The sequence below is a fragment of the Muscardinus avellanarius genome (genome assembly GCF_963383645.1).
Source record: "Muscardinus avellanarius genome assembly, chromosome: 5".
NCBI classification, from domain to species: Eukaryota; Metazoa; Chordata; class Mammalia; order Rodentia; family Gliridae; genus Muscardinus; species Muscardinus avellanarius.
In genome coordinates, this window is record NC_137790.1 from 47,129,157 (window position 1) to 47,154,777 (window position 25,621).

A 25,621-nucleotide genomic window follows, 5' to 3' on the forward strand; every position below is an offset into this window, starting at 1 on the left:
AGGCTGAGACCAGAGGATCGCGGTTTGCGGACAGCCTCAGCTTCTTAGTGAGGCCTTCCACGACTTAGTGAGACCCTGTTTCAAAATAAGGAATAAAAAATAGGGCAGGGGCTATAGCTCGGAGGTTGAATGCCCCTGGGTTCCATCCCCAGACCCCAAAAAAATAAAAATTAAAAAATGAGAAAATTCATGTGCATACCCTGAGAGGACGCAGGAAGGTGCGAGGCCTGTGTGGGTGTCATGGACCTTAGTGTCCATCTATCTAAGAATGAAAGAACTCATGAGCTATTGGTGCGGCTTTACATATGTAACATGCTAATGGTGTTCAGACTAATTTCCCAAACTTTGCTGAATGAATTTATCACTTCATTTTTAGATCAAACTACCAGTAACATTGTCACAAATAAGGAAAACATGGATATGCTTTGTAATTCACAGTCAATCCCTGTAAGCAAAATAACCTGGCAACTTCTAATACAAATATAAACGAGAAGCTTCTTCATTAAATTTACAGTAAGATATTTCGTGAAGAAAATAATTATACTACAATGGAAAATATACATTAATGAAAGAGAAAAAAGGCAAGTACAGTAGGTATATAGGTCTCAGGCCTTGTGTGACTGTTTTGTGCCAAGCAGTTCATAAACACTGGCTTAAATAACTGTCCATAATTATTCAAGTGTACTGCTTCCTACATATTATGAAATGGAAACTCACGAACAGAGAGTTTGTAAGACTTGTACTGGTCATTCATCAAGCTCTGGCACAGCAAAGAGTTGAAACCTGCTCCCTCTATCTCCAAAATCTAAGTTCTTCCCACTCGTTGTAGCTTTACTGTTAGGCAAGATGATTCCAAGTGATGAAATTGAAAGCCTTTTAGAGGAGGTGGCATCTCAGCAGGCTGTTTAGAATGAGTCACATCATCCAGGGACATCCTCACTTTGTGCTAGAAAAGGAGAGCAATGCATTCAGACAACAATGAATCTTGTAGTGCATACATCAGTTCTGTTTGGGGTTTCTCTCCACTCTGGTTCAATGTGGAAAGATTCTGAAATTGTTTAAATGAGCAGTAACATAATCTGAACAGAGAGCACTGAGAGAAATGTCCACCAAAATGTTTGCAATATGCGTGGAGCACAGAAAGAAATTCCACAGACTCACCTCAAGCAAAAGGCAGAGACCCGGGAAAGTGGACGTGCTCTTGTAGCCAACACACTACCAACGTTACCAGAGTGAACCATCTCCATTCTGCATTTATCACAGCAAAAGTGACATAAAGTCATATTGAGGTCTAGCTTAGTCCCATTCTCTGTTGGCTGCTCTCAGTCATTTTAAAGATTCTGTTCCCTCATAGTTTTTTAGACCAAATGCTAAGTATGCTAATTAGTAAACTAAATTATCTTACCATGTCTTCCACACCATACAGATGCCAGATGTGTACTGCTCTGGCCTGGAAAAGCCAACACCACCTTTGAAAGGAATTTAAATCTTTTAGTCTTAAATGAGAAATGTTTGGCAGGTATTAACACATCTCTTTGTAGATAAGGCTTCCAAGGGTGTAATGATACCTGTGAGTGAAATTAAGTCCAGAACTTTCTTTACAGACTTTGTATACCACAGAGCAACAATGTAGTGTACGTAACAGCAGGATATATCCTAGAAATAAATGACCGGTCTGTTCTGTGGGCAGTTTGATAAGTTACAATAGGGCAAAGGCAGCCTGCCTCCTGACCTCTTTATCTTGTTTGCTAAAGGTGCAAACCACACTTTAATCATATGGCAGCTATACCCAAAGTTCATAAATATTAAATACATAACACACTTTGGCTTCAGAACTAAATAAATCTAGTTCTCATACATGTTGATAAATACCGCTTAGCAACTCTTAGCTGACTCCTTAGCACCTGAGGTGTAAAAGTATTTTTTAAAGTTTAAAAATGTAACCCTAGAAAGAAACAGCTGTGTAGAAATTTGCTCAATAAGGCAGCCTATATGGCTGGAAGGACATGCTTTGCAAATTCAATTCACCGCATATTACTTCTTAGATAAAATAAACTTCAAAATTTTAGAATTTTTAAAATGTATCCTGTCCCCGATTCCAAAATAGTAGTTTTTATTAAGTAGTTAAAGTAGAAAGTCCTAAATATCATTGAATTGTAATAATTATATAAATTTTGGATGGTATTTATATTACTAGAGTATACATGGTTTTGAGAAATCACTCTATTGTTTGTACAAAGTCAAACTGCCTTTGAACTATTTATATAAAGATAATTTTAATTCAAGTTGATTAATATTGCATTGAGCTCCCACCATGTGCAAACTCTAGGGCTGGACATGAAGAGGAGAATGAGTCATGTATTGATGCCTCCCTGTTCCAAGGGTTCATAGACACAGACAGATGAGTGATTCAAAGTCATAGCCATAGCCTGCACACTGAGGTCATCCAAGAGGTGTATTATTTGATTACTACATTGTTTTTTAAAGCATTTGTATTCATTGTGTTTAATCACAACTGTTACCCTTCAGTTCAACTGAATACACCTGATGGGCCCCTCAAGACATTTGAGTTTGATACCCTTAAACTGAAAGCAAATATATACTGTACCTATAAAGGTATTCTATCTCTATTATTATATCTAATATATAGTGGTACACAGGAGGAAATGCTTCCCACATATATTGTTCACATTTTGATGAAAGAAGTAAAACAAGAGGGACTTTCTAAACCAAATATATATATATGTATATATATATATGTATGTATGTATATATATATATATATATGTATGTATGTATATATATATGGCATGCAGAAATAAAATGGCACCTCAATTTCATGAAATTAAGAAGAAAACAAGGGAAAATATCTCCTTTCTACCTATTGAACACTTACTGTTAGACCCTAATAGACACTTTCCACATGATACACACACACACACACACACACACCAAAATGTTCACTATTATTAGCTCCAATGTACCCAAGAAGAATCAGTTAGTGAGTGGTAGAGTTGGAATTCAAAGCTTTGCCTGGACTCAAACCTAAGTATTTTCACTTTTAAACCTCTCATATTGATTAGCAGGTTACATTTTTATTGAGGACACTATTTGGGAATTCATTTTCCACATCCCACAAATAAGAGCATAGTTAAAACACTGGATTTAATCCCCATTTGGAAAAATATAAGCTTCATTCAAAATAGCAAATTCAATTAAAGATACATAAGCAGGCTTTCAGAGCATAAAGGAAAATTAGTGAAGTTGTAGTTCAATTAAGGCAATTCAGGCTTTTAAAAAAGCAAGAAAGTTCTATTTTAAATATAAATTAACAGCCAGGTGTGGTAGCTAATGCTTGTAATCCCCGTGCTTGGGAGGCGGAGACAGAAGGATCACACAGGTTCGAAGCCAGCCTTGCTGGCTTAAGAGACCCTGTTTCCAAATAAATATATAAAAAATAGGTATCTGGTAGTGTAGCCCAGAGGTAGAAGGGTTTCCAGGAACCCCAGTACCACCAAAAAATTAATTAATTAATTAATTAATTAATTAAAATATATTTTCCATAAGGCTCTTAACCAGCTTCAAAATATTTTACTTCTACTTATTAATGTTTCAGTTTAAAACTAATTTACGACCATATATATATTTTTTACCTTTTTACCATACACCAATTTAACATTTACATGCTACAAATATGAAAAGTTCAAAAAACTCATGCTAAAAATTATGTTAAAAGGATCTGAAGAAATTACTCATAAAAACCTAGCCATGAAACTGACCTTTTTACTTTGATACATTTATTATGACCTATTGAACAGTAACTGGATGAGAAATCTATAAAATCCATATTGTAGTGACCTGAAGGATTTTTCAAACAGTCAAAAGCAAAACTATTATGCTCACATAATCTTTAATTGCATTCAGTTCTGAAGAATCTGAATTGAAGTTAACTATTCAAGTAAAGAAGAAAACACTAATTTTAGGGATATTTACATTTATAAGAATTTAGAGAGTAGATAAAATTTTATGAATCATTACCTAAAAACAATAATGTAACATCAAAAATTATTTTATTTTTCATTGTGGATATTAAAGATGGATGTCATAACTAAATAAAAAATTAATAAATATTTCCTGAATAGCCTGGTGTGGTGGTGCACACTTGTAATCTCCCGCTTGGGAGGTGGAGACAGGAGGATCACGCAGGTTCAAAGTCAGCCTCAGCTGGCTTAAGAGACTCTGTTCCCAAATAAAAAATATAAAATAGGTCTGAGAGGGTAGCCCGGAGGTAGAAGGCCCCTGGGTTCCATCCCCAGTACCACCAAAAAAAAAAAAAAAAAAAAATCCTGAATATATAAGTAAATAGGTAAAAAGAAGAATAAATTAGTTGTTCTAAGCCTAATTGAAAATTACTTCCCTTTGGAGCAATGAAAATTTCATTGGTCTAGAAAACAATTGAATAGGCTAGTACTTCCTTAGATCCTAACAAGATACCTACCTAAAGAGGATTTTGTGGCTTTTGGGGGGAGGGACTAAGAATTGAAACTAGAAGCATTCTACCTTCAAACTAGGCCCCCAGATTATATATATATATATATAATTTTTTTTTAATTTGGATTGAAAAAAAGGATCTCACTAGGATCTGAGAGCCTTACTACATTCCTGAGGCTAGCTTTGAACCTGCGATGATTCTCCTGTCTCAGCTTCCCAAGTACTGGGGTTACAACCGTATACCACCATGCCTGGCTTGTCACTTTTTATTTAACCACTTATGTGTCTGCTAATTCAGCTTGCATTTAGTGGAACCCTACTTCACACATCTTTTGACCACAGTTAGATCTTCTGCTCACAGTGATCTGATCAGTCTCCAAGGAGACCACCTTGGACCACTAGTTGGTCCACCTCAAGCATAATAATAAGGGAGTTGTTCTTTCTCTACCAAAATAAAGAAGGACAGCTTGGTCTTCCCTGCCAGTTAAAGAGGCCCAACATTAAGTCTCCATGGAGTAATGGATGTATACTTCCAATGTTTTACATGAAAATGGTCTTCTTACCTTGTCCTAATTCCTCCCTAGTGGTATAAACTGGAAAGTTCTGCTGCTGACCTACCATCACAGGAAAATAAAGGGCATTTGCCAGAACTTAATGGGTTTATGATTTTCTTCTTTACTTCTCTTAGTGAAGGAGAGAATATAAACTGTTAAAATTGAGAAAACAAAAATGTCATGTAGAAAACATCTGTCATGCAAGGAGTAAGGAAAACAGGCAGTTTGACAATGAAAAGGAGTGAAATGAAAAGGGATGAGGAGGCAGATGATCTTTGAAGGTTCGGAAGTGAGCATTCCTCAAGGAAAGCAGCCCTTGGCATAGCGTTTGATTTAACAAACTATGTTGTCTTGGCAAAGTAAACTAACTGGATTTCTGAAGTGCCATCATTAAATTAAAAGATCATTATGGAGTAGTTTCTATGTGCCAGTTATAGAACTCAATGGTACAAACTCAAGGGTTAAGAAAGGATACCTTTCTCTCAATGCATATAAACTCAATGCTCAGTTCTCAAAATTTTTGGCCATGTGCCCATCAGCAAATATTTTGGGGCCCAAACTATACAATATATGGGCATTTGTTTATTTATAATAATAATTATTATTATAAACACTCAAAATATAAAAGAGAAGAATTAAATATTTACCTATTTACCCACATATATTAATGATATAAAATTTAATAAGTTAGGGTTTAATTTTAAGTTTAGTTTCTTTCTTTCTTTCTTTTCTTTTCTTTTCTTCTCATTTTTTTTTTTTTCTGGAACTGCAGGCTGAATGACAAGCATTTGACCGCCAAACTGGAGGTTGAACTAGGGCCATTCTCTGTGCCACAGCCCAGCCCTATGTTTTTTTATTTTGAAACAAGTTCTCACATAGCTGTTGAGAGCCTTGATATGTTGCTGAGGCTATCCTTAAGCCCATAATCCTTTTGTCTCAGCCTCCCAAGTACTGATATTACCTGTGTGTGCTACCATGCACAGTTTTAAGTTCAGCTTATTCCAATAATTGATTTCAAATAATAATTATATGAAACAAAGGCACAACATATATAAAATGCTACATATTAATGGCCAAATTTGTTATGATATGAGTAAAATTTTGTGTATGTGTGCTACTGAGGATTGAACACATGTTGCTTTCTACTTCTCATGTATACCCCAACCCTATATTTTTGTATTTTTTTTTTGGAAGGTCTGGGGATAGAACCCAGAGACATTCAACCCCCAAGCTACACCCCCTGCCCAATTTTTTATTGTTTATTTTGAAACAGGGTCTCACTGAGTTGTGGAGGGCCTCACTAAATAGCTGAGGCTGTCCACAAACCGTGATCCTCTGGTCTCAGCCCAAATGCTGAGATTTCAAGGGTGTGCCACCACGCCTGGCATACACACACACACACACACACACACACACACATATATATATGAGACTCTCATCAACCTAGCAAGATTTTCTTTAAAAAAAAAATATATATATATATATATATTTTTTTTTTTTAAAGAAAATCTTGCTAGGTTGATGAGAGTCTCACTACTTACTAAGGCTACCTTTCATTCTGGATCCTCCCAATTACTGGGATTACAGGTGTATATCACCACCATGCCTGGCTGAAATCCTTACTTTTAATACTGTTTCCAGATTTTCTCTCTCTCTCCATATATTTTTCTGAATGCATATAGATGTGTGTGTGTGTGTGTATGTGTGTGTGTGTGTATAATATATATATTGGGTTGTTTTTATTTTCATCCTTCATAATATTATATATACATTATATAATATTATACATATACTATACTATTTTGCATATATATATATATATATATATATATATATAATTTAGGAAGAGAAAAATCAAAAGCTAAATATATATTTTTTCAGCTTTGGTCAGAGCTTCTTGTATAAGCAAAGAACTCAGAATCTACTATGAAAAGTAGGCAATGGCAGGCGTGGTGGTGCATGCCTATAATCCTAGTACTTTGGAGGCTGAGACTGGAAGATTTCAGGTTTGAAGCTCACCTCAGCAACTTAGCAAGGTCCTCAGCCAAATTAATGAAATGCTGTTTCAAAATAAATGGGGCAGGGGTATAGTTTGGAGATAGTGTGCCCTGGGTTCCATCCTTAGCAACACAGACACACAAACACACACACACATAGACACACACACACACACACACACACAATGATAGCGATCAGTTCTAATTTACGCATCGATGAAAAAGTGGCCACAATCAAGATGATAAATGTGGCCTTCACCCTCCAACCTCTGCATGTGCCCTTTTATAATCTCCCCTCCTTCCTCTCCACGTGCAGTCACTGATCTGCTTTCTGTTGCTGGTATTCGCTCAAACACACTCATGTGTTCTACTTTTTGGTTTGATTTCATTCACTCAGTATAATTTTGAGATTTTTCAGTTTTGCACCTGTGCTGACCTGGATTTTTGTGAATTAACAGTAGTTACTTATTTGGGATTTGGAATTTTGGTCAAATACAGTTTTTTTTTCCTTTTTTATTATTTTTATTCTTATTTTGAAATGGGGTTTCCCAGTGTTGCCCAGGCTGGCTTGAAACTCCATACAAGAGATTCTCCTGCCTCAGCCTCTCAAATAACTGGCATGTGCTGCCAGGCTGGCTTTTTTCTTTTTCTTTTTTTTTTTTTTTCTTTTGTGTGTGTGTGTGTGTCTGGCAATGGAACCCAGGGTCATTCAAGCTCTGAGCTACACCCCCTGACCTATTTTTTTATTATTATTATTCTTAAGGGCCTCAATAAGTAGCTGAGGCTGTCTGAGAACTGCAATACTCCTGTCTCAGTTTACCAAATGCTGGGATTACCAGCATGCACGACCACGCCCAGCTGCTTTTCCCTTTCTTAAATATGAAAATAAGTCAGGTGTGGTGGCGCATGCTTGTATGCTTGTAATCCCACATTCAGGAGGCTGAGACAGGATTACAGGTTCAAGTCCAACCTCAGCTATTTAGGAAGGCCCTTTGCAACTATGTGAGACCCTGCTTCAAAATAAAGAATAAAGTAGGGCTGGGGTTATAGCTCAAAGGTAAAATGCCCCTGGGTTCTATCCCTAGTACCCCCCAAAATAAATAAATAAATAAATAAATAAATAAATAAATAAATAAGAAAAGAGCAACTTTTGATTGTCCACCCTTCCATCCTTATCTTTTTTCTCCTTTCTTCTCTTCCTTTGGGAAAGGTTACCAGGGGTTGTCCAGATCTTTATTTGTAGATGTATGATTCCCCGAAGTATTATCATTTAAATTATTTAAGTGCCAGTTACTGGGCAGAAAATTAACAAGGTTGTTTAATTTAATGGAAAAAGCTAAATACAGGATATATAAGCATGCATATGTGTACACACACACACACACACACACACACACACACACACACGTCCTGAATATACAGGGTGTCTGGCAACCTCAATCACCATTATTTGGATGTTTAATGAGTCTTCCCTTCCTAGGTTATGGGACAGGTGGAACTGTGGTTTTCCAGAAGGCTGCCTTGCCCAAGCCCCAGCAGGATCCTGGCCTGGGCCCCCCAGAGATGACAGCAGGTGCTCTTCTCCCCACACCTGCACAACCCAAGTTTCCGGGGACCCATGCAGGAAAGCAGGCAGGCAATTGAGGGCTGTTGGTGATTTGGTTCTATCCGTGCCTAGCAGCTGTGGTCTAAATGAGCCAGGCTGCAGCAGGGACATCAGCACAGGGCTGCAGCCAGCCAAGTCCAGTGGCCTCTTTATAGATATGATTAGAGCATTCTTGGTTTTCATTATGTGATTGATGAAGAGTCCATGTGAAGAGTTGAGGAGAGATGTTTCATGTTCTCTCCGCTCACTTGGGTCTTTTAAAAAATATATTTCCTAATACATATCCAAGATTGAGAATCACTGTGTAAGGAAAAACATGGTTTTCTAGGATCACTGCCTGGGGCCAAGTATAATTGAGGTCTTGCTCTAACTGGTCAAGTCCTTGAAATAAATTATTTACTTTCCCTCTACTTTGGCATTTTCCCCTCACTATTCAATTGTTTAAACAATAGAGCTCCAAAATTCCCTAACACACCACTAACAAAAATATTTAAGCAACTTTCTGAGGAAGTATTATGGATATGAATATTTTATTTATATAAACTAGTGTTATATATATTTATAAAAGATACAAAAAGTAGCAAATTGCTAAAGGATGGGATAAGGACATAAATTAACTTCTTAGTATTTACTTCCTTTTTTTTTTTTTTTTTTTTTTTGGTGGTACTGGGGTTCCTGGAAGCCCTTCTACCTCTGGGCTACACTCCCAGACCTATTTTTACATTTTTATTTGGAAACAGGGTCTCCTAAGCCAGCATGTGCGGCTGGCTTCGAACCTGCGTGATCCTCCTGTCTCTGCCTCCCAAGCGCGGGGATTACAAGCGTGCGCCACCATGCCCGTTTTAATATTTACTTTCTAATGCCCATCTTCCATGCCCTCTGGAGGTCTAAACACCACCCCATTTTTTCATAGTACTGGGGATTGAATCCAGGAACATCATACCTCTGACCTATAGTCCAGACCGAATTTAGTTTTACTTTAAAACAGGGTCTCCCTTCATTGCAGAGGACCTTGCTAAGTTGCTGAGGATGAACGCAAACCTTTGATCCTTCCATCTCAGTCTCCCAAGTACTGGGATTACAAGTGCACGCAACCATATCCAGCTTCCCACCGCTCCAATTTTGGAAAAGTCTGGTATAAAGTAAACTCTTAACTGAACAAGGTTTAACACAGGAGGATCAAACATAGTCATGAGCAACTTAATCCTTCTGGAGCACCTCAAACGTGTGTTTGTGTGTAGCATTTTAAAACTTCAATTCTTAATTGTCCTTAAGTCAGTGTTCTTATTTTCTATACATAGATCATTTGCAAATGCAATCTAATGAAAACAGTGTGAAGGAGCCGTGTATTAAAAGTTTGTATTATAGGGATGATACTCTTATTACTAAACTTCTTGGCATTAAAATTAAATTATTGATGTAGTCTTCAAAGAAGGAATTTTTTACATTAGTGGTTTGTATATATGTGTGGAGGGGAGGAACTAGACAATTTTGTCAATTTTTATCTATATTTCCTATCTAAAGAGATGATTTTTTTCTAAAAAAAAATCTTAGGACTATTGAGTAATAACTTTGGCTTATATTTACATAATTTGCTTTTGTTTAATCCTCACAAACATCCCATAAGATAGAGTCAGCTATAATTTTACATTTGGCAAAAGAATAGAAATTGTGGTATAATTAAGGTTATAGTTTGTTATCTTTTGCACAAATTCTTTATGAGACCTAAATTTTGCTATAAGGTTATTTCCAAGAGACTGCCACATTATCAAATTAAAAGTGAAATTTTATTTCAGAAAACTTGTGTCAAAAATATTTTAATTACTTGAAACAAGCTACTCTTCAAGGCAGTTTACTATCAGAAATGATCTTGTGAGCAATAAAAAAATCTTCCATTGATTGATCAAGTCAGATATCAGGATTTATGCCATATTAACATCTTCTCTCTTTTCACTTGTACTCTTAATATATAACCTATGAAACAGCAACCATATTTTTAACAGTTGGTTACTGTTGTAAAATATTTCTTTGTGGGTGCTACCAACATTTGGAGAAAGAAATCTTTAGACAGGAAGGATACACATAGAAGCCTTTAGGCCTCTACCCACCAAATGGCCGTCACGCTTTCCCCCACTCATAGAACTCTGAAAGAAAAGGTATCACCAAGGTTTGGACCTACTTTTCTATGAAAGACTCCAGATGAATAACAACCAGGAAACTCAAGTATTCCAGTTAATTAAGAAATATATTTTCCAAAAAATATAACTAATGCCAAAATACTCATGAAATTGACATTTCTTCTGCTATAGGTCTTATGCATTGTTTATTAATCAATTATGCTTTACCTCAGAATTAAATAAATAATTTAATTTTATGTAATTTCCCAATTACATAAAAAAATAAGCTAGAAAGGGCCAGCCACTTGGCCAATTGAGAACAAAAACAGACCAAAATTATTTTATATCAAATACTAAAACTTAATTTCCCATGAATTAAGAGACAAGGTAATTTTAAAACTGTAAATTTCCTAAGTGAACTGTGAAAATATTGAGCTGTGGTGTTTCATGCTCTCTCTAGTCATAACTGAACGTAAGAAGAATGATAAGGGACTATTATCCCATAATATGTCTCAAATAAATATGTACTCATGTTCAGAATTTTTTGTTTCATTTTTGTATTTTCAGCTATCAAAAAATCGGCAGTTCCTTAAGAAAGAGACACCCTAATAAGTGAAAGACCTTTTATCTATGGTAAAGAAACATAACAGACATTGTGAAGGATACAGCAGTTAAGGAAAAGGAAAGCTGCTATTAAACCTGACAAGCTGTCATAACCACAAAAACAGTAATCAGTGTGATCACAGCAATAAAATAATATTTGTATTTAGTTCCTTTCAAGGAGTTAAAATAATAGGCATCTTTTCCAAGTTAGCAGTTTCTGATAATGTTGGCAAAAAGAGAAAAACTTATAAAAAGAAATTTCTAGCTGTGTGGCATATTAACATTATTTATAATCTGCTCTATATTCTTTGGTTTTTCTTCATGTTCCCTTTAATATAATTTCAATTATATCCTTTTTTCTTGTTTTACATGACTAAGTTACTCTTTTTTCTTGACAAGTTAATGTTCTTGAACTGAGTTTTTACTTGGCTTTACTAAACCCATAATCTAAAATTGCATTACTTTAGTTTTACATACACTAAAATCTGCATTCCCTATAATAACAATATCATATCTTTAAAAATAAGAATATGGGATAATATTACTTCCACTTGGTACTAAGTGATGGTCTCTATTAGTAATGAGTGTTTTTCCAGACAATGATGAAACATTGCAACATGGAAAGCCCCCTGTGTGGTAGACATTACATACAGGCATATATTAGTGTTCAATGACAAATATTCCATATACTCATAAGGAGAAATTAGTTTCATTCTTCCTTTAATGTTATCTCAGAGCACTTTCTGGCCTCCCCTTGGCATTTTAGATATCTTTCTTAATGTTTAATAGACTCCATCATTGACTGATAAAAACAGTTACTAAGACCTCAAAACTAGTTTACTGTATGTGATTTTTTCTGTCTGTTTTTCCAGTACATAAGCTTCACCCATTAAAATCCACTTCAGAACTCTGCCAGTTTATACAAATGTGAGGAAGAGGGGAATTTTCTAATGTACATGATGTATATTTGCAAACATATCAAAGTTAATCACTAAGCCAAACATGAGGAGGGAGGGGGAGGGAAGGGGTGGGCAGTGAGGAAATGCTAGATGAGTGATGTGTGCATGTATGACTCTACCATCTTGTACCCCGTTACGAAGTATGACTATGCACCAATAAAATTTTTGTGAAGAGCTAACAGATACCAGCTTACTTTACTTTACCAATGACTATCTTCATAAAAGTATGAAAGTAGTATAGGTCATGCTAATCCTGGCCCATATTCAAAGATGCCTCCAAATTTAACTTATTTCTGATAGAAAAGTTGTGTCAAGAAACAGAGTATAGTCTCTCTCCAACAAATGCAGGATGTGCTAAATCTGAGTGTGAGAAGAGTATCTTATTCCATGATATAACAGGTGATGGTGCTCAGCCCAGCATGTGATTCAGAGAGCCCAAATCAGAGAAATGCTTGCCTTTAGGGTACTACTGTGATTACAGCTTGGGTTGGTCATTTCAATGACCAGTTTTGCCCGTTCACTGGTAGTGCATGTACATTTAGTTTTCTTCTGAGTGTTTTTGCTACTTTCAAGTCATTGATACACTGACTTATGATCTTGCTACTTCACAATGCATGATTTTTAACTCAAATGCAGAGGATGGTACTATCTCAAATAGGAGTTGGTTCATTCTTCTCATCTCTAGGGGAGAGAGCTTGTCTGTGGAGTTTGTCACGTGTGTGACATCACTTTTTTCCAGGACTCAGTAAGTTCATTTGTAAAATGAAGGTCATTGATTGGATGATCTCTAAAGTGGTTTTCAGCTCTGATATTCTTTTGTTCCATGACTCCTCATATAATTTTATGAATATATTTCCAGTTTACATTTTTTGGCTTCACAGTAGCCACTATAAATGAAAAAGCACATGATTCTACCTTTGCAAACTCTCCTGTCTTACTCCTAACAGAAAAGTATAACACGTTAAGAATTGTATATATTGATTGTTTTATCCTTGTTTTAAAAAATAGTTAAGTAAACAATATCATAAAAATGTTCCTCATTTTGAGTACTAATACTGATACACCTAAAGAAAACACTGTTCCTTTTGGTACAGATCTTCTGTTCCTATGATGACTATTTTCTGTGTATTTATAACTGATGTGGTTGTAAATTTTGCAAATATTTATCCGTGACTAACATTTATATTCACCTTGGCATTTCATAGCATGACTTTATCTTCTAAATGTAGATTTAGAAATTTTACCCTAGCAGTATGATGCTTTTACTCCTCTTTAATTTTAACTAGAGGAGCTTTCTTTTCAAGAAATTAGGCTGAATTTTATAAATTTATAAGCAAAATAATACATCCTAATCTTTTAAGTGCATAGCTTCTTTGTAAGATTTGATCTTTGTCGGTTTTAAGATTTATTTTCTGTAAATGATCAATAACATTTCTATACAGAGAACTTTGACTAATGTTAATTTTTATCTCTTGAAAGGATCCTTTCCAGCAATTGGAGTGGAGGCATTTTGCCCCAGCTTCCTGAGGGCAGGGTTTCTAAATAGCATCCAAGCTCCACATCCAGTGACAGGAGGAGGATCTTTGCCCCCCAGGATTCCTGCTGGTAGGTATTTCAGGTGAAGTTTTTGTTTGCCATCGTGTACTATAGTTCATAGAGACTTAATACAAAGTCAATAGTTTAAAACTATACTATTGAGAAGAAATATAAATGATTTTTTGTTACAGAAATCACTTGTAATATACCTAGTGCTTTGAAAATAGCACAGAGCAAGTGAAGTCTGCGAAGTCTGCGACTGAACCTCAAGTATCTGATTAGCCTAGTGCTGCATCTTCTGGGAAAGTTTTGACATAAGTAAGAACTAGAGTGTCAGACTCCTAATTTGTAACTTAAATAAATAAAATAAAACAAGTGTGGATATAAGTCACTTTGCCACTTGAAATTGGCCAAAATAGGGAATTAAAAGCTAAATGCTCTTAACAGAGAGAGTAATTCCATATTTGGGTGAGTTTAAAGAGACTTAATTTTTCATTTCATTAAAGAAAAATGATGTGAAGAAAAGCCAGAGAGTAGCAAATTTGGAAGAAATTTTTCAGAAAGAAAATTAGTGTGCAGCCCTCTCTAAAAATGCCAATCTCACCAAAACCATGAAACAAAAGTATAAGATATTAAGCATTTCAAAATTCAACTTTACCTGCCCTATTTTTTTCTTTATTTTGAAACAAGGTCTTTCCAAGTTGTGGAGGGCCTCCCTAAATAGCTCAGGCTGTCTGCAAACTGTGATACTCTGGTCTCAGCCTCCCAAATACTGGGATTGCAAGCATGCACCACCATGCCTGGCTATTGTTTACTCATTTAGTAAAATAACTACCTTCTTTCTCTACTATATGTGATGAATTCAAACCCCTTTATATTTTTATATGTCTTCACAAAGCAAAAGCAGAATATTGATTCTTTAAATTTTGCCATAATTCTTATGTTTTATCATTATTTTAATAATATTACAAATTATGATAACATCAATATATTCAAAAGGGTTATTCCAGCCAGCAATGTTATTGTATTTGAAAAGACTGAAAAATCCAATAAAAACAAAAATTCCAGCATGCATATGTTTTGCTTTTCTTAGAATAATTATACCAACAAAACCTAAGATTATAATGTTGATTTTTTTTGCCTATCAATTACCCTTGTTTATTTAAAACATAAAAGTAAACTATAAATATGATTTACTGTCACTTGGTTTTATTGTTGGAAAATTTGCTGACATGTTTAGAGAGAAGAACCAAAATTATGTGAATTAAAAAATTAGCAATTTTAATTCTAATGGTGTTATGCCACCTTCTTTTCTCCCAGAAAGGGAAATTATTATCAATTGCATAGAAACTTTTGTTACTGTTGCAAAAGATTAGGAGGGAAATCTGTATATGTATAAACTGAGCTGTCAAAACTAACTGCAAGAACATAGCTTCCATATAATATTTAATTAATATCTCAGTTACTAGAATTGAGAAGAACAGTTGATTTGTGGTTTAATGACTCAACCCTTAATCTTAATGACAAATCTGGTGAATTTAGATATGTTTGGCAGAGACGACATTATGAAGTTCAGTAGTGAGCTGAATTATTCAACATTACTGGTAAAAGAAAAAATATATAAGACTTGTCATTTAGTCACTGGGAATGATGGCAGGAAAATGATCTTTCCGTACCACAAACAAAGAAACAACTTTCCAGAGAGGAATCTGAAAGAACACTCCAGTGCTCTGTTCTTCTAGGCTTTATGCCAAATTGGCCTCCAGCTTTCATAGAAGAAAAATACCTGTTCAGTTTTCATGCCTTACATACAAATCAGGAGTAACAAAATTGCTTCATAGAAAATTTATAGCTCAAAACTTGTTTCTGTTCCCTCAAACTGCAATTAACTCAGCTCACTTTCTGTAGTTAATCTCACTTTGCTAAGTGATCCCCGTACACTTTGCCTGTAACTTTTCAGTGAGGCTGCTATGATTTCAAAGGGAAAGTTATTTTCTCCCATTCAAAATAGATTATTTCACAAAAATTTCCTTTATAATTTCTGTAAAGAGGAACGAAACAGTAATCATGAGAAATTTTTATTGCTTTTTATGTTTTAAAACTCCTAAATATTTCTTCACCATCTACAAACTTAATGGGTTCACTTTCTGGCTTGAGCATCAATTTGAGGACAGAAAACCACGTTCTTCCCTTGGCTAGCACCACACACTGAAAAGAGTTTGCTAGAGCTAAAGGTCAATGCTGCTCAGCAACAACTTACTGTGGACCAGCGGGCTGTATGTCACAGAACGTTGAGGGTCTCATAGGACATTTCCCATGTCAATCAAGGAGGTACCAAACCTGGTCTAGTGATGATGTTAATTTAGTTCACAGTTACTTATCTGAATCAAATTTAAATGAGATATGTGACTATGTGATATGGAATAGTCCCTTTGCTTCATATCACACTGTACTAAGGAAGGGCAATATTTCTACAGTGTTATTTATTTATTTATTTTTATTTTTGTGGTACTGGGGATGGAACTCAGGAGCATTCTACCTGTGAGCTACCCCCACAGCCCTATTTTTTATTCTTTATTTTGAAACAAGGTCTCACTGAGTTGCAAAGGGCTCATTAAGTAGCTGAGGCTGTCCTCAAAACGTGATCCTCCCATCTCAGGCTCCCAAATGCCGGGATTACAAGCATGTACCACACTCCTGGCTCCAGTGCTTTATTTTATACTAACTGCAATATTAAGATAATCACTGATTTATGAGACTCAGAAAGCAGATAAGCTTCAAACCAACATTTATGTAACAGAAGTCAATTGTTATAAATTTCTCACTTTGATTAAGGTTATAGTAAAAGGTTTTTTATTCTTGGTTTCAGATAGAGTAAAAAGACTAGCTGGACACAGAATAGCAAGAAAACAAGTAGCATGTACAATCGAGAAGTTGTTGAGTCCTGAAAAAAAAAATTTTCAGGGGTGAAGATCTCCTAAATATTTTCTATATGGTTAATCTTGGAAGCTCTTTTGTCGTTGAGGGAATGTTCTTCTGAAGCACCATCTCAGTTTTCTAGCCTGTGCTCTAAATGCAATGCCACAGACATAATAATTCTTTAGACATTTTTATATGAACTTCCCCCCATTGTATGACTTGTGTGAGGCTCAAATCAGGTGTAACAAAGATGCAGTGAGACTCCCTCTCTGCTTACTCTGAATCAAAATGATAAATATGAACACCTGGGCATCCAAAATCAAGATTTTCAATAACTGAGAATATAATTAATAATATTTATTTAATATTATTTATTTATTTATTCTCTGAAAAGAGATCTTGGTGAGCTTTAAATGAAATAGTCCTATCTCACTATCATCCCCTAATAGCTATGTTAGGAAGTGGGTTCATAATCTGGTTTTCTATAAAGCAGTGATATAACAAACTATAACACCATTTTTATCACAAAGTGCTCACAGTCCTGAGTCAATATTAAAATGTGTTTATGTTCCATTAACAATAATTATCAACTTTTTTCCATATTTCATGTGAACTTTCATCTGATGAGTCAGGGCAGAAATCGCATGCACTGTTATCCAGTCAAATTTTTTTCCAGAAAACATATGGTTTAGGTGGTGAAAATAAGCAAGGAATGACAAATAAGTTAAAAGCTACAGAATGTATAGGATCTTGTACAAATAATATCAAGTTTTGACACATATTGAGATCTACAGAAAATGACTAACATTTGGAACTAGGTGGCAAACTCTGAAGGAATATACAGTAAGTTAAAGGAATTTGTCATGAAGTTAATATGCCAAGTGACAACAGTGAAATATATATATATATATATATATATATATATATATATATATATATACATGTGAATCTCACCAAATGCTATGTGCATATATGTCCCATTCACTTTTTTTTTTTTTTTTTTTTGCGGTACTGGGAATGGAACCCAGGGGCATTCTACCTCTGAGCTACACCCCTGCCCAGCCTTATTTATTATTCTTTATTTTGAAACAAATTTTCACTGAGTTGCAAAGGGCCTCACTAAGTAGCTGAGGCTGTCTGTGAACCTGGGTCCCTCTGTCTCAGCCTCCAGAATGCTAAGATTACATGCTTGCACCACCACGCCCAGCTTCCCTATTACTCTTAACTACATTATGGTGTAAGACTACAATGCCCTGATAAAAGTATGTTAATAAAAAAACAAAAAGGGGTTAAACAAAATTGGGTACAATAATAAATAAATAAATGCAATCAAAATGCAGTTCAGTAAAATCCAAGTAAACCATTTATGTCTTCATATATTCAGGCATCCAAAAAAGTAACTCTTTTAGATATAAAATTTGACATTATAGAACAGCTCACTACCCACAAAACAAATTCTGTGGTCTGTAGTTCTTCCAATGACTATCAGTTCTTTGAATATTTTTCTGTAGCATATTCAAAATTTTGTTTCATTTTATTTTATACCAAGTATTGTGGTAGTAAGTATAAAGACTGCCACAGTATAAATGTATATGTATAAATAAATATATGTGCTTGTATATGTATACATGTATAATAAAATACTACAGTAATATAATATATTATAATATACTTTAATAACATGAGAGTAATATATTATAATTAATATTATATTATTTATAGTAGTATATTACTGTAATAATATATTACAGTAATATTTTACTTTGCTATTTAATAATATATATATATACATTACAGTCACTTATTGTAAGAAAAAAACCCTTGTCTTTAACTGAAGGATTTTTGTAATTGAGAATGTTGCCCATGACCATTATCAAGGTGTATATGAGTACCTACATAAACCAAGAGGCAATTATGAAAAGATTTGCAAACACTAGACTACATGATCAAAGTAAAATCCCAAACATATCATTCAAAATGCACTACAGTAAGAAATTTCTTCATGCAGACCACTAGTGCCTAACGTCTTTATTCTTTGCTATTTACATTATTTCAACCCCAAAGCAACCCCTACTCAATGCCCATCTGTACAGCTCTCCCTAGAGAACTCGCCTCTAAAAGTTTTGCAGCTTCAGGCTTTAGAAGACACCCTGCAGAAAAGCAATCATTAGAAAAATTAGGACAGGGACTCTGAGGCAGGTCTGGGCAGAAGATCAAGATTATTGCTTTTTCAGATGTGGAGAGAGGCATAGAGAAGATAGGATCACTGATAGAATGATAAACAGAACACATCAAGCAAAACAAAACAGAAGGAACAATTGTAGTTCTACTCATTTGAAACTAAAGATCCCCTTTAAAATATGTGCAGCATTTTTAAGTTAGAGGAGTATTTTAAAATACCGGTTTAGAGTTAAGTTGTGCAATGAGTCAAAAGAGGCTGTACATACAATCTCAAGGTTGCATTCAGTCTCCTTGCTCCATTGTTAAAAGTCAATAGGTGCCTGGCGTGGTGGTGCACGCTTGTAATCGCCGTGCTTGAGAGGCGGAGATAGGAAGATCACTCAGTTTGGAAGCCAGTCGCGCTGGCTTAAGAGACCCTGTTTCCAAATAAAAATATTTTTAAAAATAGGTTTGGGAGGGTACCCCAGAGGTAGAGGTAGAAGTGTTTCCAGGAACCCCAGTACCACCAAATATATATATATATATATATATATATATATATATATATATAGAGAGAGAGAGAGAGAGAGAGAGAGAGAGAGAGAGAGAGAGAGAGAGAGAGAGAGTTTGGTCACGACTGTAATCCATGTACTTGGGAGGCTGAGACAGAAGGATGCCAGGTTAGGGGCCCAGCATTACCAATTAAGCAAGGTCCTCTTCACCTTAGTTGAGATCCTGTTTCAAAATCTAAAAAAAAAAAATAGAGCTGAGGGTGTGGCTTAAAGGTAAAACACCTTTGAGTTCAATCCATAGCACCACCACAAATAAGTGGGTTCAACCCAGAGAACATTATGCTAAATATAATAAATAATATAAATAAGACAGAAACAGAAAGATAAATAGATTCCTGAAATCAAAGAGCAGAAATGCTACAAAGAGTCAGTCGTGTAGGATGAATAAGTTCTGGAGATCTAATGTACAGCAGAGTGGACATAATTAGGAATACCATGGAGCATAATTGAAATCTGTTGCGGATTGATCTTCAGTGTCCTTACCACAAGTCATAAGTATAACTGAAGTAAAGTGCTAATTAGTTTGACTGTGATGATCATTACCCAAACATAACATTTCACCGCTTAAACATATTTTTTAATTTGCCTACTATAAATAAGTTCTTTTAAGAAAAAAGAAGTCAGTGCATTCAGAAGACCATATAGAGTATCCTTTGGTTTATTTGAGGAGAAACACACAAAAGGTAGAAAAGTCAGGATGGGAACACACACAAAATTAAAGGTTTAAGCCAAGCTCTCCGACATTGAGTTTATAAAAACTTTATTGCAGTTTATGAGTTTAAAGACTCCTGTGGACAGGGAATTCAGATATGTCAGAACAGGTCAAGGATTCAGATTCCTTCTGGGTTGTACTTGTTTCTTGGTTCAAAATAAGACTCCTCACTATCCCAAGAAACAAATAAAATCTTGTTGATTCTTTAATTCCACCCCCCAATCCCAGCTTTAAAAATCAAAGGATGGCTGCAGGTTTTCTTTCCCAAGATAATTGAATATGATCATGATTATGTACAATTTCTGGAAGTCCCTGGACACCCTGAAGCCCATAAATGAAAAATTCCTGATTCTTAAGAACTCAATGTTCAGGGTATAAAATTATGCTTAACTGACATAAGTGAGCATTCCCATCTTTATATAAGACTGACAGTACATTTAAAAAAGAAAGAAAGAAAACAGCTGCAGGATGCATTTGATAGCAAGCTCTTGAGCATTTATGATGTGAAATTTTTTTTTACTGCCAAGAAAGACATGAAAAATCTTAAAAGAGCCTTTAAATAATCTCTTACTAGTTTTTTTTTACTTCTCTATTCAGAATCTTTAAATAGTTTCAGCCTTTGACCTCAGCTAAGCCTTCTTATTAACATAATTGCTTCTTTTACCTTATTATCATTTAAAGAAGTCTGAATATTAAAAATATAAATCACATATATATGTATATATTTAAATTCTCATTGAGAACATATTGAGCCCCTAGACATCCTCATGCTTTATTATAACAGATTTATTTTGGTTCTATTCAAAGAAACAACCAATACATTAAAAAGATTAATTCAGGAATCATTTTCGTCTCACAAAGAAAAATTCTAAAAACCTTACATAGTTTGATAATTTAGCTGAATTATCTGTGTGGATCAGGATCAGCATTTAATCTTAGTGTTGACAGGGTTGTTTAGTCTGTGTTTTCACCTTAATTAGAAACATGATAAGGAACCAGCTGCTCAAATTCCTCTTTTTCTCCAGAGCATGGTTCCTTCAGGCTGGCACACATGCCTCCTCGTCTGCTGGGCCACTTAAAAACATAAGTAAGAGATATAATAACCCTGTTGTACATGTCTGCTCCACCGTTCATTCTTTTTCTTTATTAAGAAAAAGCACTATGGAAGCTTTGCTATGAATACATACGGGCTTCAGTTTATAGAGGTCTTATAGAGAGTATATTTATCAAAATAAAACTTTTTCAAAAATTAAACATCTCATAAGAATGACATAAGAGATTAAAAATAGATGATAATTTGCCTGAAGAGAAAAGGAAAATTGTCAATGACTTAATCATATCATATACGAGGCATATTTTGTCCATTGTGATTGAAATCTCATCATAACCTACATAGCTAAGATACATTAAATATGTCCTATTTAATGTTTTGTTTTATTTCTAAAATTTTCTGATAACTTTCTTTTGATCACGAATGATAAAGAAGTGCAGAAAACTACATATTTTATCACTTATGTAACTATAAGACACTTTGGACGCCAAAAGTTAAGCTTAGCATTTAAATCACTACTGGGAAATAGGATGCTTTCTGCTAAAAGCTTAGGGACTTTTAAAATATTCAGGATGTAACAGTTCCCCAATGACTTCTCCAGAGGTTTTACAGAAATATATCACATTGCTGCTCTAAAATGTAGTCATATTGCCTCTTGCGACTGAAATTCCTACTGCTAGGCCTTGTTCTAAAAAGGCTGATATGAGAATATTAAAGTAACTTCAAATAAATTGTTTTGGAAATGAACCTTAAGATAATTATGTCAATAGAGAATGCACAATCTAATGTATTTTGAGCCAGCTTTCTTAAGGCATATTTGCTGTTTAGATAGAATACATTAGAATATTTAGGCCTTTAATATTCTAAAACTTCTCAAGAAAACCTCATTGGGAGCCACATAGCATGTATATCCTAATATCTTCCCAGGACATTTTTTACAATAAGACACATATATTTACTTTTATTCTTTACACTTTTCAAATTACTAGTTGATACTCAAGTGTGATTTCAAGATATATCAAAATAGTCAAGCATTCACACTCTGGAGGGAGACTGCCTAGCTTCAAACCCTGGCACTGCCAGTTGCTAATTCTATGTTGATGTCTGACAAATTGCTTAAACACTAAGTATATCAGTCATCTTATTTCATAATCTAAACTGATAATTACTCTCACCACAGATTTGATATGAGAATTGGGTTAGTACCCAATCTTTCTTCAGCACACTGAAGAACTCATAGTTTATTAATACATATATTTTATTTAAATGTAGAATCTGTTTTAAGATGATCCACACAAAAGGTTTTTAAGAAGAAATCCCCAAAAAAAACATGGATACTAGATTTGTATAAAATTAATAAAAAAATAAGAAACTCAAGAACTAAAGCCACATGCAGTTACTAATTTGGCATGAAGCTTAATGTAGTGAATTTAGACATTATACATTATTTCAAGGCATGAGAAATTTCTGCTGGTTTTCTTTATTGCTACTAAACTTCTGAGCATTTTGCAATCAACTATTTCTTTTGTAATAACCAGAAAACAAGAAGTCACAAATAATTTCAAAATGTATGATTTAAATTTGGTCATTATTATATATTACGCTTCTAAATATAGATGTAATACAAAATCAAGAAAACAATTCCTAAAAATGCCTACATTATTAAAATTTTGCAATATGGTTAGTGTCTCATAGTGAAAATACAGCTTAACATTAGGCATTTGGGGCAGTAACTTTCATTGCCAACAAGACACTTTTAGTTTAGGAGAAATATTTTTGCCCATATGGTAATTTCTAGCAGAAAGAAGGACATTACTGAATATTACTGAAGTTAATTGATGCAGATGGTATACTACTGTTTCCTGGAACTTCAGGAGAATTATTTTTCTTTTTTTTAAGCCTAACACCTTTTATTTACTTTAAAATAAATACAGATCAATAAATGCTACTATTTTCATAAAGGCAGAACATCCCTCCTAATTTTTGCTTGATTGTTTTTTCTTTAGGTAAAAAATGTTATTCTTCAGCACTTCTCCAAGGGCATTTGGATCACCTCTAAATTTTAAAAAATCAAGAAAAAAAGAAAATTAAGATGGAAAAATGGAACCAAATAATTTTAGCTATTATAGAAACACAGAGGTTTCAAACTCCTCCAAGGTTAAAATAATTCCAAATGAACCACTAGATATGTTGTAACAGGTATAAATATGTTCATAGAGTACAAAAGATACAATGCAGTTAAATAGGAATAAGAACCTACTTCGAATAGAGCTATTTTGGGGTTGGGAGTAGATAGTACTGAGGGTTGAATCCAGGGACATTTTACCTGAGCTATACCTCCCTCTATTTATTTTTGAAACAGGATCTCATTGCTAAACGGCTGAGACTGATCTTAAATCTGTGATCCTACAGTCTCAATTTCCCAAGTACTGATATTATAGTCTTGTGCCACCACACTTGGCAAGTAGAACAGTTTTTTTAAAAAACTAATCTATTATGGTATGTTACCTAAAGTAAAAAATACCCGTCTGGATTATTTTACTTAAGAAAAATCATTTTGTTCATTAAAGCAACTCTCAAATCTATTTATTTAAGTTGCATAAAATTTAAATAAATTTTTGAGACCATCAGGAGAGCTCCTAAAATACACTGAGATTAGTCATTTTCAGTAATATATCTCAGCATCTAGTCAGTAAGATAAAATACTCAGTATATATCTATGCTTTTGTTAATGAAACTATTATTGTGTGATTCCATATTTATATTAGAGGCTAATGTCTGTGTTTTAAACACAATATTTATTTTAATCTCACAGACACTCAGTGGAGAAAGCGTTATCATACAGTATGTACAAATGTACAAATGAATCAGATGCTCTTCCTAATATGTGGAAACTAGTGAGAAAATGGATCATAGATACTATAGATGAGTAAATAAGGTGACCTAATTGAGGGGGAGGGGAAGGGGGAAGAGGGAAATGCTCTAATGTACGTGATGTACATTCACAAACATATCAAAGTCAGTCACTAAGCCAAACATGAAAAGAAGAGAGGGACTAGGAAATGGGATGAGATTTGGTTAAGGGCTAATTGGGTGATGTGTGCATGTACGTCTCCATCATCTTGTACTCCATTAAGATGTATGACTACAGTACACCAATAAAAAATTTTAAAAGGAAAATTTACAGTATGCAAATGAGTAAACATAGACAGTGAAATGAAAAGTGTGGTATGAAAGAGTTCACTTATTCAAACTGGATGAAGCTTTTAGTATAAGGCTCTATGAAACTAATCCAAGAACTTCTAACCACACCCTAATGAGTGTACAAGGTGGAAGTTAACACTACGTCTGTCTGAACAAACACAAAAATATCAGTGTTAAAAAGGGAAATTATAGCCAGGCAAGGTGGGCACAGTTGTAATCCCTGCACTTGGGAGGCTGAGACAGGAGGATCACGCAGGTTCAAAGTCAGCCTCACGAGACCCTGTTTCCAAACTTAAAAAAATATAAAAATAGGTCTGGAGTGTGGTCCGGAGGTAGAAGGGTTTCCAGGAACCCCAGTACCACCAAAAAAAAAAAAGGAAAATTATTGTATTAAACATGTAACTTGTAATCATTTTAAATTTTTTTTTGCCATGGGAGATATTTTTCATGTCATACTTGAAAACCACAAGATATAGAAAGGATCCATTTGCAAGCAACATTTTGCTCCATAGTGGACAAATATAAGAGGGCAGCAGAAAATTATTCACAAAAGAAAGGAGATGTACAACATATCTGAATGACAGTTATTGCCAGATGCTATGCTAATTATATATGTTCTTATATAATATTATCCTTATTTTAAAGGAACAAAAACTCAAAAAGCCAAATATTTTGTCCAAGATCGTGAAACTAATAGATACCACAGTATAAATTTTAATTTTGCTCTTTTAACAAAACTAAATTTTTATTATGCAAGTAATATAGGATTAAAATAATATTACTTTACCATTTGATTATTTCAATAACTGTTTTATGGCTATCTTCATATTCTTAGAGCACATTTTATGTTCATTTTGACATTCACCTAAAAAAATTGAGTACTTATTCTGCATCTAGCTTTGTGCTAGATAGTGAAAATTTAGAAAAGAATTAAGCACAAATCCTGGGCTCAAGGCTACATTGGCATGAGAGGCACACACCTTCACTGCTAACATCAATATCATACAAATTACAGAAAAGGGAGGAGAAGGTAAATGATGAAGACTCTCTAAAAGGGAATGTAATTCATATGAGAATTTAGAATGGAGATGGTATTAGAGGAGGAACAAGAGGAGAAATATTTAGGGAGATATGAGTCAC

The 25,621-nt window shown here is 34.5% G+C and overlaps 1 protein-coding gene across 2 annotated transcripts in view; it reads left to right on the plus strand.

Annotated features, from left to right (window-relative positions):
- EPHA6 (EPH receptor A6) overlaps window positions 1-25,621 on the plus strand; it is a gene marked incomplete at both ends in the record, with an annotated part of 972,789 nt that overhangs the window by 767,031 nt on the left and 180,137 nt on the right. For both annotated transcript variants that reach the window (XM_080695858.1, XM_080695859.1), the window contains one exon: window positions 13,807-13,936. In XM_080695858.1, coding sequence (XP_080551984.1) covers window positions 13,807-13,936 — 130 coding nt within the window. The remainder of the gene's footprint in view (window positions 1-13,806; window positions 13,937-25,621) is intronic.